We start from the raw sequence: 16739 nt of genomic DNA on the forward strand, positions 1-16739 counted from the left end.
TCAGCCAATAGGATTGAAGTTCAATCCTATTGGCTGATTAAATCAGCCAATAGGATTGAGCTCACATTCTATTGGCTGTTCCAATCAGCCAATAGAATACAAACTCAATTCTATTGGCTGATTGCATCAGCCAATAGGATTTTTCCTACCTTAATTCCGATTGGCTGATAGAATCCTATGAGCCAATCGGAATTCAAGGGACGCCATCTTGGATGATGTCATTTAAAGGAACCGTCATTCGTCGGGTAGTTGTCGGTCTGGATGGATGCTCCGCTTCGGCTGGCTTCAAGATGGACCTGCTCCGCTCCGGATGGAAGAAGATAGAAGATGCCGCCTGGATGAAGACTTCTGCCCGTCTGGAGGTCCTCTTCTGCCCGGATCGGATGAAGACTTCTGCCCCTCTGGAGGACCACTTGTGCCCGGCTGGGTGAAGACGTCTCAAGGTAGGGTGATCTTCAAGGGGTTAGTGTTAGGTTTTATTAAGGGGGGATTGGGTGGGCTTTAGAGTAGGGTTGGGTGTGTGGGTGGTGGGTTTTAATGTTGGGGGGGTATTGTATTTTTTTTTTTACAGGTAAAAGAGCTGATTACTTTGGGGCAATGCCACGCAAAAGGCCCTTTTAAGGGCTATTTGTAATTTAGAATAGGGTAGAGATTTTTTTTATTTTGGGGGGCTTTTTTATTTTATTAGGGGAATTAGAGTAGGTGTAATTAGTTTAAAATTCTTGTTATTATTTTATTATATTTTGTAATTTAGTGTTTTTTTTTTCGTACTTTAGTTTATTTAATTTAATTGTATTTAATTGTAGTTAGTTTAGGTAATTAATTTAATTATAGTGTAGTGTTAGGTGTAATTGTAACTTAGGTTAGGGTTTATTTTACAAGTAAATTTGTATTTATTTTAGCTAGGTAGTTATTAAATAGTTAATAACTATTTAATAACTATTGTACCTAGTTAAAATAAATACAAACTTGCCTGTAAAATAAAAATAAATCCTAAAATAGCTACAATGTAACTATTAGTTATATTGTAGCTATCTTAGGGTTTATTTTACAGGTAAGTATTTAGTTTTAAATAGGAATAATTTATTTAATTGTAGTAATTTTATTTCGTTTTATTTAAATTATATTTAAGTTAGGGGGGGTTAGGGTTAGACTTAGGTTTAGGGGTTAATAACTTTATTATAGTGGCGGCAATGTTGGGGGCGGCAGATTAGGGGTTAATAAATGTAGGTAGATGTTGGCGATGTTAGGGATGGCAGATTAGGGGTTAATAATATTTAACTAGTGTTTGCAATGCGGGAGTGCAGCGGTTTAGGGGTTTATATATTTATTATAGTGGCGCCGATGTCCGGTCGGCAGATTAGGTGTTAAAAACTTTATTTAAGTGTTTGTGATGTGGGGGGGGGGCTCGGTTTAGGGGTAAATAGGTAGTTTATGGGTGTTAGTGTACTTTATAGCACTTTAGTTAAGAGTTTTATGTTACGGCGTTAGCGCATAAAACTCTTAACTACTGACTTTTAAATGCGGTAGTAGTCTTGACAGGAGAGGTTCTACCGGTCACTTCTTCCAAGACTCGTAATACCGGCGTTATGCAAGTCCCATTGAAAAGATAGGATACGCAATTGACGTAAGGGGATTTGTGGTATGCTCGAGTCACGGAATAAAAGTGAGCAGTACACCTGTACCTGCCAGACTCGTAATACCAGCGGGCATTAAAAAGCAGCGCTGGGACCTCTCAACGCTGCTTTTTAAGGCTAACGCAAGACTCGTAATCTAGCAGTATGTTTTTACCTGCTTGAATCCCTTTTATCTCTCTGAGGATCCCAGACCATGTTAAAATTCCCGCCCAGGATCAGGGTTCCAATATCAGCATTTTTTAATATTTCACCGTTATTTCTCAACATTGCGTTGGATCCCTTTTGAATATATCGCCTCCTTGCAGCACTTTTGATCATCAGGGCCACAAAGAGAATGTAGAAAATTCTATTATAGATTCCAGTTGGCATTTAAAAAAAAAAAAATCTGAATCATGGAAGTTTGACTTTAGTGCCCATTTTGTAATCGCTAGATGTTTGATTATGAAACTGGTGCTCTGGGGTACGCAAAATGAGCCAAATGATAAGCTAATAGTGTTAGTTAATTCCACTTCAAAGTAAGGAATACACTTCAGGAACTGATGCTTTATAATAAAATATTCCATACTTTTTTTTTTTGGCGGGGGGGGGGCATTATAATAGAAGGTTAGTATAGTCTGCAATAAATTTTCCCTTCATGGTTAATTCTTGAGGAGATTTTTTGGCCATAATTTTGTCTGTTACAACAAAGTCTCTTCTTTATTAATGGTGGGCTAGGGTAGATGTTGAGTGCAGAATAAACTACACAAGATTGTTTTTTTTGGGGGGGGGGGGCAAATGCTAATAATGGCTGAATTAGAGGAAAATTTGAGAAAATAAAAATATTGTTGAACAATAATTATGGTGGTGGAATTTATATTCTTCACAATCTTTCAGCTACTGTACTCAGGGCATTTTACGGTTTCATAGTGCATATTGTTGTTAAAAAAGAGAGGTCTTAATTTTATAATTCTAATTTTATTTTTGTTTTTTCTAGCTTGTCTGTACCCCTCTCATTTGGAGAGGTTCAATAGTAATAATGCTCCTCATAGTACTTGTCATTTCCTACATTTTAGAGGTAAGTTGTCACTCTTATGGTATGTGTGTATGTGTGAGGAGCTATATTAAAATCTGCTAGGATATGATGTAATGGGGAGGAATCTTCCAAGCACACTTTGCATTTGCTATTCATAGCTACATTTACTCTTGTCTGGCATACAAACCTTTTAGTTTCAGTGTATTTAAAGGGATAGAAAGGTCAAACTTTAAATATCTATGGGTGCATTTCAATTTGAAATATAAGCATGTTTGCAATAAACTTCCATTAGCAAAATGCTTCTAGTAAAATGTATTACTGTTTTTCTACAGCATATGCACATATCCTGTGAGGGCATGTGCAGCATATGCACATATCCTGTGAGGGCCTGTGCACTAGTATTAAAAAAAAAACATGCATGCTCAAAGAGCTGGAGGTGTGTATGCTTCTGAAGACGTAATTTGTGTCATACAAGCCACTGCTGACTTTCTGAGAAGGTTTGGTGTTTAAAAGGACAGTCAACACCAGAATTTTCATTGTTTTAAAAGATAGATAATCCCTTTATTATCCATTCCCCCGTTTTGCATAACCAACACAGTTATAATAATACACTTTTTTTACCTCTGTAATTACCTTGTATCTAAGCCTCTGCAGACTGCCCCCTTATTTCAGTTCTTTTGACAGACTTGCATTTTAGCCAATCAGTGCTCACTCCACGGTAAATTCACGTGCATGAGCTCAATGGTATCTATATGAAACACATGAACTAATGCCCTCTAGTGGTGAAAAACTGTCAAGATGCATTTAGATTAGAGGCGGCCTTCAAGGTCTAAGAAATTAGCATATGAACCTCCTAGGTTTAGCTTTCAACTAAGAATACCAAGAGAACAAAGCAACATTGGTGATTAAAGTAAATTGGAAAGTTGTTTAAAATTACATGCCCTATTTGAATCTTGAAAGTTTTTTTTGGACTTGATTGTCCCTTTAAATACTGGCACATAGGCAATTACAGGATATGTGCATACGCTGCAGAAAAACAGTAATTACTTTTATTAGAAGCATTTTTGCTAATGGAAGTATATTGCAAAAATGCTTCTATTTCAAATTGAAATCCACCCATGCACATTTTATTTTTTACCTTTATATTCTTTTAGAGAGATAGAAAGGTCAAAACTGAAATGGTTATCGGTGTATTTTAATTTTAAATAGAAACATTTTTGCAAGATAATTCCTTAAACAAAAATGCTTCGCTCAAAAGTTATTATTTTTCAGTAGCATACTCATATATGCTGTGTGGGCCAGTGCAACAGTATTCATACTCAGAGAGTTGGTGGTGGTGTATATTGTTCCTGTGAATACTTAGCTTGTGTAATATAAGCCACTGTTGACTCTCTGAGAAGGTATAGTGTTTGAATACTGGTTCATAGGCCCTCAACGCATATGTGTGTATGACGCCGAAAACTAGACATGTGCGATTCGTTTCGGATCGATTCGGAAATTCGGCCGAATTTCTTAAATTCGGAGATTCGGATCGATTAGAATTTCCGAATTGAAATAGTGCCGAATCTACTGAATAAATCCGAATTAGTTCGGATTTATTCGGGAGATTCTGATGGCCATGGATTACACTAGTATTGTACAGTATATTAGGTATATCACTCTGCTATGGGTTACACCTAATATACAGTACATAATACTAGTCTAATACACAGCATATCCCACCTAACACATACCGAAATTCCGAATTTCCGAATCGAACCGAACCGAATCTAGCCGAATTGATTCGAATCCGAACGAATCCGAAACAAATTGATTCAAAATTTTTTGAATTCGAATCGATCTGAACCGAAATTCAAAAACATCCGAATCGAACCGAACTGAATTTTTCGCCATGCACATGTCTACCAAAAACACAAATAACTTTTACTAGAAGCATTTTTGGAAACTTATTTTTGAAAATGTATTGCAAAAATTGTTCTATTTAAAATTGAGATGCCCCATGCACATTTCAAAACTGACCTTTGTATAACCTTTAATGCTACCTTAATGCAACTGTTGTGTCCTGAACTCAGTGTTTGACCAGAGTAAAAGTACACAAATCAGTGTTCCAAGCACCTGATAATTTCCTTAGGGAATACAATTGGTCAGTGAGTGTGATTTAAAGAGCTATATCTTAAATATCAAATGTAGAACAAATACACAGATTAACAAAACTGTAACCTGGCAGACAATAAGATGGCATTCTTATATTGTAAGTAATAAGTCATCTATCAATATTTCACATGACATTTATGCTTGCTTAAAAGGACATTCCAGCCAAATTTGGAATCCACATGGATGCATTTCAGATTTGAATAGAAGCATTTTTGTAATATTCATGTAATAGCAAAAATGCTTCTAATAAAAGCTATAGCTCTTTCAAATATGTATTTACGTGTGCACCATGTACCAGCATTTTAAACACAGCACTTTCTCAGAGAGCCAAAGGTGCTTGTACCATGTGTTAATGACTCAATTTGTTAATTGCTGACAAGCTTTATTTGCTGACATGCTCCACTGGTGCTCTGAGCAGCTGCTGTATTTAAAATGCTGATGCACTGAGAATATCTAGCTATGTTTCACTGTTTCACATGCAGTGATAACTTTTGCTGATACATGTATATTGCAAATATGTTTATATTCAAACATGTCCCTTTAAATAAAGCTGTTCTAAGATCTTAAAGGGACAGTAAAGTAAAAGTTAAACTTTTGTGGGTTAAATAGAACATGCAATTTTTTACAACTATCCAATTTACTTCTGTTACCAAATTTGTTTTGTTATCTTACTATCCTTTGTTGGAGAGCATACCTAGGCAAGTTCAAGAGCAGCAATGCACTACTGGGAGCTAGGTGGGGATTTATTGATGCAGTTATATGTGTATTGTCATTGGCTCACCTGTTGGGCTCAGCAAGATCCCAGTAGGGATACTAAGAAAACAAAACAAATTTTATAATAGAATTAAATTAGAAAGTTGAATAAAATTGCCTGCTCTGCCTGAATCATGGATGTTTAATTTTTGACTTTACTGTTCCTTTAATATCTTGTTAGTAGTTTTATTGAAACGTAAAGCTTCAATCAAGGTTGCCTTTCTTTAATTTGCAATAACACTGAAGTCAATTTTAATTTTGCATAAAGTAAGATCTAAAGTAATAAACTGTAATTCTTTGTGTTTGATCCAAGTCTCAAAATTATGTTTGCCTTTGAGTAGGCCCGGTGCATCAGTGGTGTCTTATTTATTATCATTTTATTAGAATCAGAAGATTAGGTTTTGATACATTTCTAAACTATTATGCAAAGAAATGTTAGATTTATATTTCAGATCAGATAATTCAGATACATTTTGTAAAAACTGTATTATTCATTATTGATACATATTGTATGTGTGTGTGTGTATATATACATATATATATATATATATATTTTTATTATTATTATTATTATATGTTTTTTGTTTTTTTTAGGAGGCTATAATTGAAAATAGACGACTCTGGAACATGTTGAAAAGATTGTTTAAATATAGGTCAAAGAGCCCATACAAAAAGCTACAATACTTATTAGCAAAAGATTCCGATTGGCCGGCACTCAACAGAAAAGATCACGCAGACTCTGTGACCCTAGACATGATTAGTCAAAAGGGAGTTTACATTAATCCAGCGTTTGAAAGCAACGAGGAGTCTTGACACTGAAAACACTTGAAAAGGAATTAAATAGGTCATTTTAAAAATAAGTACAAAATAATATTTTTTCTATATAGAAATGTTTTATGATATGAATTTTAAAGCTTCCTTTAGAATATTATTTAAATAAAATATATTGGGTAATGTGCTGGTTTTGTTTATTGTGTATATTTATGAAGTTAAATGCATTCATGATGGAAAGTAATTAAGAACCATGCTATTTAAACTTAAAATGACATATAGGGGGACATTTATTTAAACAGTAGGTTGACAAGTTCTCAAGGAGAAAACCCGTCCATCTGCAATTGCCACTTGTGATGCAGAATTTAGTGGGAAAAACTCCAGCTATTCTACGTGATATTGTTTGTTCATAAAACCTGGTAGCCTAAAAATGTATGAAACACTTTTTATTTGTAATATAGGATGTTTAAACAACTTTGCAATATACTTTCATTATTTATTTTCCCCTCTTTTTCTCTAATGTGAAGTTTAAAGGGACAGTACATACAATTGTGTTGTGTTGCTATAGAATGTTACCCAGTCTGGTTTGAGAGTACAGTCCATTTCTGTGTTTTGTATGTGTCTAGAGTAATTACAAAGTCTGTATCACCCTTGTTTGTATCTGTGTATATGGTTACAGCACAAATTGTGTGGCTGGAGGTTAAGGACCCAGGGAGGGAGAGACCTTGACTTGGTCCTAGGTCTATCACCATTTGGCCAAATGATGTAACAAACTCTTCCATTTGGCTTTAAGTCTAGCTGTGTACTTGCAAGAAAGTGTCAGACTTTCTATGTGTTGTGTTAATAATTTTGTTTTGTAATTTTCCCTATGGACAGGCTTGTCTGGGTTTAACTGCCTGAGTCACAGAAAGCTGTGCTGTTGTCTATGAGTGTTGGTGAGCAATCAGGGCTGTGCGTTTTCCAGTGTCATGGGATGTGTACATAGTCTGTTTTGTAAGTGTAGTTTATTTCCATGTTTTACAAGCTACACAGTTCTGTTAAACAACAGATGACAATATGGAATAAAAACAAAACTCCCCTCTGATTAGACCGCTACCCTCCCACAGTCTCTCCCAGGACCACCGTATTCAGATGCTTGATAGAAAGAGGCGCTGTTCAGGGTTAGTTCCAGTATAATGTGAGGCTCCCTTCAACAAAATTGGGTTTCATGCCCCTTAAATAAATACAAACTGTATTTTTAAACAATTCTTAAAGGAGTTATGATCTGGTTTAATTGTTGAATTAAACCTGATGAATTTTTGAACTTTATAAGTCTGCACTATTGTCGCTTCTTCTTCACAGTTTTTTTTCCCAAAGGGAACCTCACATTATACAGGAACTTACTCTCTTCTATAGTTACAAGATGGCTGTCCGGTATTTTGTGGTGGAAGCTTTCACATCTTCCCACACCTTATATGTGCAATACCTTGTACACATTCACTGCGTATATAGCACTGGTTTTCAAACCTGTCCTCAAGCCTCCATAACCTGAGGATATCTGAACTGGAGCACAGGTGAAATAATCAGCTGATTAGTAAACGGTTATTTTACCTGCTCTCAACCAAGGTAATCCTGACAATCTGGCCTGTTTGGGAGGCCTGAGGATAGGTTTGAAAACCAATGATGTATAAACCAGTAACCATGAATATCCACAAGTAAAATACATTATACGCTGTATTCACTTTCAAACTTTTTAAGAACTGTACATGACAGATGTTACGTAATATTAGGTCTATTTAACAAAGGTCAAAAGGACATAGTTTTCTACCGTGAACATGTCCGTCGGACCTCGCTGCAATGCCTCCCCCTGCTCGCTGGTGGCCATTTGGCCGCAAGCAAGGGCTGTCAATCATCATGATCGGATTGGGATGATTTCACTACGCCACACTTTAGGTGGCGGCCAGGATAAGCAGCAGTAGTCTTAAGACCGCTGCTACTTAACTAGCACTTTAGGGGAGCCTGAAATGCTTGGGCCCTGAAGCTGCTTTTGCAGCTTGATAAATGGGGCGCTACGTATTGCCTATCTTACTACATATCTTACTTGTCCCTTCTCACAATCCATTCTGCTGTCCTTTTATTTTATATAGCAAATAAATGCAAAATGTTTCTGACTATGGGCTAGATTACAAGTGGCACGCTATTGTTATATTGGGATATATACAGTTTCTGAAAAATAAATTCATATAAATATTATCTCCGAAAAGAGCTGAATACTAAAAGCAGCTTCCGACCTCCGCATTCAGCAGTGAACGAAGCTGCCAAATGAACACCTCTATGCACGCCACTTGTTTGGAATTGACTCTTCTTTTCTCAACACACAAATTCTTTGTCATTGCACGTAAACTACCATAAATATATTGAGAGGCAGTTGATTTATTTGATACTGACCAGTCGGTAGTAAATACTTATTCTGAATAAGTTAAACTAAAAAAAAATCACATGGAATTGCTGTGTAAAGCATAGTACTTGCCAAGCACCAACAGTGTATATTCTACGCTGAGAAAGCTGATTTTGGCAACTACAACCCCCATTTCTTTCATGTAATTAGCAAGAGTCCATGAGCTAGTGACGTATGGGATATACATTCCTACCAGGAGGGGCAAAGTTTCCCAAACCTCAAAATGCCTATAAATACACCCCTCACCACACCCACAAATCAGTTTTACAAACTTTGCCTCCTGTGGAGGTGGTGAAGTAAGTTTGTGCTAGATTCTACGTTGATATGCGCTCCGCAGCAGGTTGGAGCCCGGTTTTCCTCTCAGCGTGCAGTGAATGTCAGAGGGATGTGAAGAGAGTATTGCCTATTTGAATTCAATGATCTCCTTCTATGGGGTCTATTTCATAGGTTCTCTGTTATCGGTCGTAGAGATTCATCTCTTACCTCCCTTTTCAGATCGACGATATACTCTTATATACCATTACCTCTACTGATTCTCGTTTCAGTACTGGTTTGGCTTTCTACTACATGTAGATGAGTGTCCTGGGGTAAGTAAGTCTTATTTTTGTGACACTCTAAGCTATGGTTGGGCACTTTATATAAAAGTTCTAAATATTTGTGTTTAAACATTTATTTGCCTTGATTCAGGATGTTCAATATTCCTTATTTCAGACAGTCAGTTTCATTATTTGGGATAATGCATTTGAATAATCATTTTTTTCTTACCTTAAAATTTGACTTTTTTCCCTGTGGGCTGTTAGGCTCGCGGGGGCTGAAAATGCTTCATTTTATTGCGTCATTCTTGGCGCTGACTTTTTTGGCGCAAAAAATTATTTGTTATTTCCGGCGTCGTTCTTGTCGCCGGAAGTTGCGTCATTTGTGACGTTTTTGCACCAAAAGTGTCAGCGTTACCGGATGTGGCGTCATTTTTGGCGCTAAAAGCATTTAGGCGCCAAATAATGTGGGCGTCTTTTTTGGCGCTAAAAAATATGGGCGTCATTATTTGTCTCCACATTATTTAAGTCTCATTGTTTATTTGCTTCTGGTTGCTAGAAGCTTGTTCACTGGCATTTTTTCCCATTCCTGAAACTGTCATTTAAGGAATTTGATCAATTTTGCTTTATATGTTGTTTTTTCTATTACATATTGCAAGATGTCTCAGATTGACCCTGAATCAGAAGATACTTCTGGAAAATCGCTGCCTGATGTTGGATCTACCAAAGTTAAGTGTATTTGCTGTAAACTTGTGGTATCTGTTCCTCCAGCTGTTGTTTGTAATGAATGTCATGACAAACTTGTTAATGCAGATAATATTTCCTTTAGTAATGTTACATTACCTGTTGCTGTTCTATCAACATCTAATACTTAGAGTGTTCCTGTTAACATAAGAGATTTTGTTTCTAAATCCATTAAGAAGGCTATGTCTGTTATTCCTCCTTCTAGTAAACGTAAAAGGTCTTTTAAAACTTCTCATTTTTCAGATGAATTTTTAAATGAACATCATCATTCTGATTCTGATAATGTTTCCTCTGGTTCACAGGATTCAGTTTCAGAGGTTGATGCTGATAAATCTTCATATTTATTCAAAATGGAATTTATTCGTTCTTTACTTAAAGAAGTCTTAATTGCATTAGAGATAGAGTAATCTGGTCCTCTTGATACTAAATCTAAACGTTTAAATAAGATTTTTAAATCTCCTGTAGTTATTCCAGAAGTTTTTCCTGTCCCTGATGCTATTTCTGAAGTAATTTCCAGGGAATGGAATAATTTGGGTAATTCATTCACTCCTTCTAAACGTTTTAAGCAATTATATCCTATGCCATCTGACAGATTAGAGTTTTGGGACAAAATCCCTAAGGTTGATGGGGCTATCTCTACTCTTGCTAAACGTACTACTATTCCTACGGCAGATAGTACTTCCTTTAAGGATCATTTAGATAGGAAAATTGAATCCTTTCTAAGAAAAGCTTACTTATGTTCAGGTAATCTTCTTAGACCTGCTATATCTTTAGTGGATGTTGCTGCAGCTTCAACTTTTTGGTTGGAAGCTTTAGCGCAACAAGTATCAGATCATAATTCTCATAGCATTGTTAATCTTCTTCAACATGCTAATAATTTTATTTGTGATGCCATCTTTGATATCATTAGGGTTGATGTCAGGTATATGTCTCTAGCTATTTTAGCTAGAAGAGCTTTATGGCTTAAAACTTGGAATGCTGATATGTCTTCTAAGTCAACTTTGCTTTCCCTTTCTTTCCAGGGTAATAAATTATTTGGTTCACAGTTGGATTCTATTATTTCAACTGTTACTGGGGGGAAAGGAACTTTTTTACCACAGGATAAAAAGTCTAAAGGTAAATTTAGGTCTACTAATCGTTTTCGTTCCTTTCGTCACAATAAGGAACAAAAGCCTGATCCTTCCCCTTCAGGAGCAGGATCAGTTTGGAAACCATCTCCAGTCTGGAATAAATCCAAGCCTTTTAGAAAGCCAAAGCCAGCTCCCAAGTCAACATGAAGGTGCGGCCCTCATTCCAGCTCAGCTGGTAGGGGGCAGATTACGATTTTTCAAAGAAATTTGGATCAATTCGATTCACAATCTTTGGATTCAGAACATTGTTTCACAAGGGTACAGAATAGGCTTCAAGATAAGGCCTCCTGCAAGAAGATTTTTTCTTTCCCGTGTCCCAGTAAATCCAGTGAAGGCTCAAGCATTTCTGAAATGTGTTTCAGATCTAGAGTTGGCTGGAGTAATTATGCCAGTTCCAGTTCTGGAACAGGGGCTGGGGTTTTACTCAAATCTTTTCATTGTACCAAAGAAGGAGAATTCCTTCAGACCAGTTCTGGTTTTAAAAATATTGAATCATTATGTAAGGATACCAACATTCAAGATGGCAACTATAAGGACTATTCTGCCTTTTGTTCAGCAAGGGCATTATATGTCCACAATAGATTTACAGGATGCATATCTGCATATTCCGATTCATCCAGATCACTATCAGTTACTGAGATTCTCTTTCCTAGACAAGCATTACCAGTTTGTGGCTCTGCCGTTTGGCCTAGCAACAGCTCCAAGGATTTTTACAAAGGTTCTCGGTGCCCTTCTCTCTGTAATCAGAGAACAGGGTATTGTGGTATTTCCTTATTTGGACGATATCTTGGTACTTGCTCAGTCTTCACATTTAGCAGAATCTCATACGAATCGACTTGTATTGTTTCTTCGAGAACATGGTTGGAGGATCAATTTACCAAAAACGTAATTGATTCCTCAGACAAGGGTAACCTTTTTAGGTTTCCAGATAGATTCAGTGTCCATGACTCTGTCTCTGACAGACAAGAGACGTCTAAAATTGGTTTCAGCTTGTCGAAACCTTCAGTCTCAATCATTCCCTTCGGTAGCCTTATGTATGGAAATTCTAGGTCTGGGGGCTCTTCAAGCTCCTCAGTTTGAACCTATGCATTCGCTGGACATTAAATTACTTTCTTGGAAAGTTTTGTTTCTTTTGGGCATCTCTTCTGCTAGAAGAGTTTCTGAATTATCTGCTCTTTCTTGTGAGTCTCCTTTTCTGATTTTTCATCAGGATAAGGCGGTGTTGCGAACTTCTTTTAAATTTTTACCTAAGGTTGTGAATTCTAACAACATTAGTAGAGAAATTGTGGTTCCTTCATTGTGTCCTAATCCTAAGAATTCTAAGGAAAAGTCGTTGCATTCTTTGGATGTAGTTAGAGCTTTGAAATATTATGTTGAAGCTACTAAGGATTTCCGAAAGACTTCTAGTCTATTTGTTATCTTTTCCGGTTCTAGGAAAGGTCAGAAGGCTTCTGCCATTTCTTTGGCATCTTGGTTAAAATCTTTGATTCCTCATGCTTATGTCGAGTCGGGTAAAACTCCGCCTCAAAGGATTACAGCTCATTCTACTAGGTCAGTTTCTACTTCCTGGGCGTTTAGGAATGAAGCTTCGGTTGATCAGATTTGCAAAGCAGCCACTTGGTCTTCTTTGCATACTTTTACTAAATTCTACCATTTTGATGTGTTTTCTTCTTCTGAAGCAGTTTTTTGTAGAAAAGTACTTCAGGCAGCTGTTTCAGTTTGATTCTTCTGCTTATAATTTTAGTTTTTTTCATTATAAGATTTAAACTTTGTTTTGGGTGTGGATTTTTTTCAGCGGAATTGGCTGTCTTTATTTTATCCCTCCCTCTCTAGTGACTCTTGCGTGGAAGATCCACATCTTGGGTAGTCATTATCCCATACGTCACTAGCTCATAGACTCTTGCTAATTACATGAAAGAAAACATAATTTATGTAAGAACTTACCTGATAAATTAATTTCTTTCATATTAGCAAGAGTCCATGAGGCCCACCCTTTTTTGTGGTGGTTATGATTTTTTTGTATAAAGCACAATTATTCCAATTCCTTATTTTTTATGCTTTCGCACTTTTTTCTTATCACCCCACTTCTTGGCTATACGTTAAACTGATTTGTGGGTGTGGTGAGGGGTGTATTTATAGGCATTTTGAGGTTTGGGAAACTTTGCCCCTCCTGGTAGGAATGTATATCCCATACGTCACTAGCTCATGGACTCTTGCTAATATGAAAGAAATAAATTTATCAGGTAAGTTCTTACATAAATTATGTTTTCTGCCCTTTAAAATCTAAAATCATCTACACAATAAAAAAAAATGCAACAAAAATATCCATGCATGATATTGTAGATTAAAGGCTAAATATTCTTAAAAAAGGCATGTGTATTCTTTGTATTGAGGAGTGATGATATAATAGGTTTATATTTTACCAGTAGAGGGTGCTGTTTATCAATATATTGATGACAAATCTATTCTTTGGCTGGTATGAAATTTTTAAAAGGACATTTGAAGCTTAAATGCCAATAAATACCATAGTTTTCTTAAGAAACCAAGTAGTATCATGGTAGCCCAGAGGCAGTTTGCCAGTATTTGTGGCATAGATTTGCTACCCCTGTTATCAGGAAAAATTGTTTCTTGAAATGCAACTTTTTTACACTGAAAACATTTCACACTTCTTTGCTATTTTATTGTCATAACAAGAGCACATTGTATTGTTTTATTTGTCTCTATTAGCAAGATATGTTTTAATGTATTCATTTATTTATATTTTCCATTATCAGGTGTATAGAACCACCAGACTCCAGGAAAAGCATACACCTATATAAAGCTTAATATGTCTTCTAACCTAATGTAACACAACATTTTAATACACAGGTTAAAATAAAATGCCTAGCAGACCTCTGATGCTAAATTTGAGAACGTGTTTGGTTACAGTTTAGGAATTTGAATTGTTAGTTTGTTTAATCTTCCTGCAAGGAATTTATAAAACAGCAGCAAGAAAGCAGTAGACCCAGTTTAAAAGGACAGTGATATTAACTAAAAATGACAAGACATTTCTGTTGTATTACTACAGAATAACATATCAGCCAAAGTTAAACCTTTTTAGAATTATCATTTGCCTTATTTAGAGGAGCCAATCCAGGCTTGAGTCTACAGACAGCAAGGCTAGTCATTGTAATGATGTTGGTATAAATTACATTGTTTTGAAGTGTTGTTATCTTGAAGCCAATTAGAAGATTACATGTAGCAGGGTTAGCCTTGCAGAGTCAACAGGGTTTATTTCAAGTTCTGAGAATTAGAAAATCCTTCATTTGCAGAGCTAAATAGCATGAAAGGGGGGCAAAAAATAATGAAAGTATATTGCAACATTGTTTCAAATAAGTAAACATTTGAAATAAAAATCTCATGGTGCTTACTGTCCATTTATTACAGTAGAAGTAACAGCATTGCGTAAACTATCTGATCTGATTAGGGTATTTACCAAAAAAGCTGTCTGCAGCCAGGCCTTGGGGTATAAACAGAGGTGGTCATGAAACTGACATTTGATCTTTAGGATCAGGGGCTTATATGGGTAGGTGTTTCGCAGTGTGGCTGTAGGGCCAGAGGTCTGACCTGAGGTCTGATTTGGATGATTTGGATGATTAGCTTTCAAGGGCTGTGGGGCTTTGCAGTCTGATTGTTTTAAACTTCATATATTTAAGATTTACTGCTCAGTATCATTCTAGTGCTGTGATAAGTGGTTTAACATATCTTATGCAAGTAGCAGAACAAAATCCAACTTTCAGGGATTGTATAGGAGTGAAAATCATCAGACAAATATCAAAACAATTAATACTTTTTAAATACTAAATTAGCACCATTCCAAATAATTAATTTATACCTAACCTCGCCTCTTCATTGCAACAGGGAAAGCAGGGCCATTATCCTGTGTACATCAATTACAACAAGCAAGGCCCAGATTATACACTTGTCACACTTGATGACAACAGCATTGCTAAAGTCCAACTCTCAATAGAAGCTTGCGAGCAATCACCTGTTGGTAATTAATTAGCTGACAGCCACATACTGACAGTTCCAAGTTAATAGTAAAGTCAGTTTCCTTCTAACAGGGCCATTTTACAATAATAGTGATAGTATCCTATAGCATGCGCTATAAAGTGCAGCATGCGCAGAAATGTTACTATTGGATACTTCATGGTATTTCATTAAAATGTAATGTAAAGCTCATAGCAACTATATACACCCTTAAATAATAAAAATAATCTACATATGTAGTATGATATTGAATTAAAAAATAAATGTCATATTAATGTCTAAAATCAAAGAATTAATTAATGTATTTAAAGAAAAGTACATGCAACGTATATAAAAATGTGAAATAATGTGGCATCAGATGGAAATTTTGGAGCAATAATTGCAAAAATATTACCTATAAATAAAATTAAAGTAATAAAAAATACAATTCAAAACTAAATTCGATGATGCAGGTTAAAAAAAATAAATCAAATTGAATTCTATTATTTATCAATATGACTCTATAAAGGCAGAAGTGTATACAGCAATGTTTGTAACAGTAACAAAAGTTACCAGGAAAATTACGTATGTTTGAAAGCAGAAGTACATTGGAAATATTTGTTTTTTTAAATCACTTGCTCTGTGTAAATACCCATTTAACTCTACAAGATACCTGGCCTAAATGACTCACACCCAGCATAAGATATGATACCTTGGAGATCAAGCCAGGAGAGTTTAGTTGGTGTGTGCAGGCAGGCATAGGCTGGAGAACTGACACTCTAGAGCAGAGCTTTCCAAACTTTTCATGTTGGTGACGCATTTTTTAGACCTACATCATTTTGCGACACAGTAATTCAGTTGTACTAACAAACAGGAGGTTAAACTAACTTGTTTTAAGAGATACGGACACATACATAAATGATATAACAAAATGTATTTACAAGTAACAGTATATATGGGCAAGAATTAAAACTTACCATTTTAATAGGATGTATGAGGTTGAGGGGATGGACACAGTTTCTGAATAATTGGTGGAATATTAAATAAAGACACTCATTTCATCATCAAGCATTTTTAAGCTTCCACTTCCTATCCATATTTTAGAAGCAGCAATGCACTACTGGGAGCTAGATGCAAAAAAAAAAAAAGTGACTTCTGACTTCAGCTCAGCATTTAAGATACGGCCCTCACACTCAGAGCTCTGCGAGTCTGACTCACTACTGCCTGCACTGCATACACACTGCTGCCCCACTCACTGACTACACATGCAGTCAAAAGCTGATTGAGCAGACTACACATGCAGTCAAAAGCTGATTGAGCAGACTACACATGCAGTCAGGAGCCAATGTGCCGCCAATGGGAATAGTTTCAGTTCCTGCTGTGCTGCACCAATAGGTTAAGATGATCTCTGACCCACTAGGTATCAATCACGTGTTAACTACGTGTTATGCATAGCAGGCAGGCGGAAAGTCGGATAAAAAAAACAACAACATTTTTTTAAATTTAAAACAATTTGTGCTGAAGCTGGGACACACCTACACCCTGCTGCCGACACACTAA

General features: G+C 36.1%; 1 protein-coding gene across 2 annotated transcripts in view; it reads left to right on the forward strand.

Moving 5' to 3' along the window:
* Window positions 1–6510, forward strand: part of LOC128656359 (probable cation-transporting ATPase 13A4) — a 355156-nt gene extending 348646 nt beyond the window's left edge. For both annotated transcript variants that reach the window (XM_053710219.1, XM_053710218.1), the window contains 2 exons: window positions 2611–2691; window positions 6151–6510. In XM_053710219.1, the coding sequence (XP_053566194.1) occupies window positions 2611–2691; window positions 6151–6369 (300 nt within the window). In that variant the 3' untranslated portion in view covers window positions 6370–6510. The remainder of the gene's footprint in view (window positions 1–2610; window positions 2692–6150) is intronic.
* The last annotated feature ends 10229 nt before the right edge of the window (window positions 6511–16739 follow it).

This window comes from Bombina bombina, chromosome 4, assembly GCF_027579735.1.
Source record: "Bombina bombina isolate aBomBom1 chromosome 4, aBomBom1.pri, whole genome shotgun sequence".
Classification (NCBI taxonomy): Eukaryota; Metazoa; Chordata; class Amphibia; order Anura; family Bombinatoridae; genus Bombina; species Bombina bombina.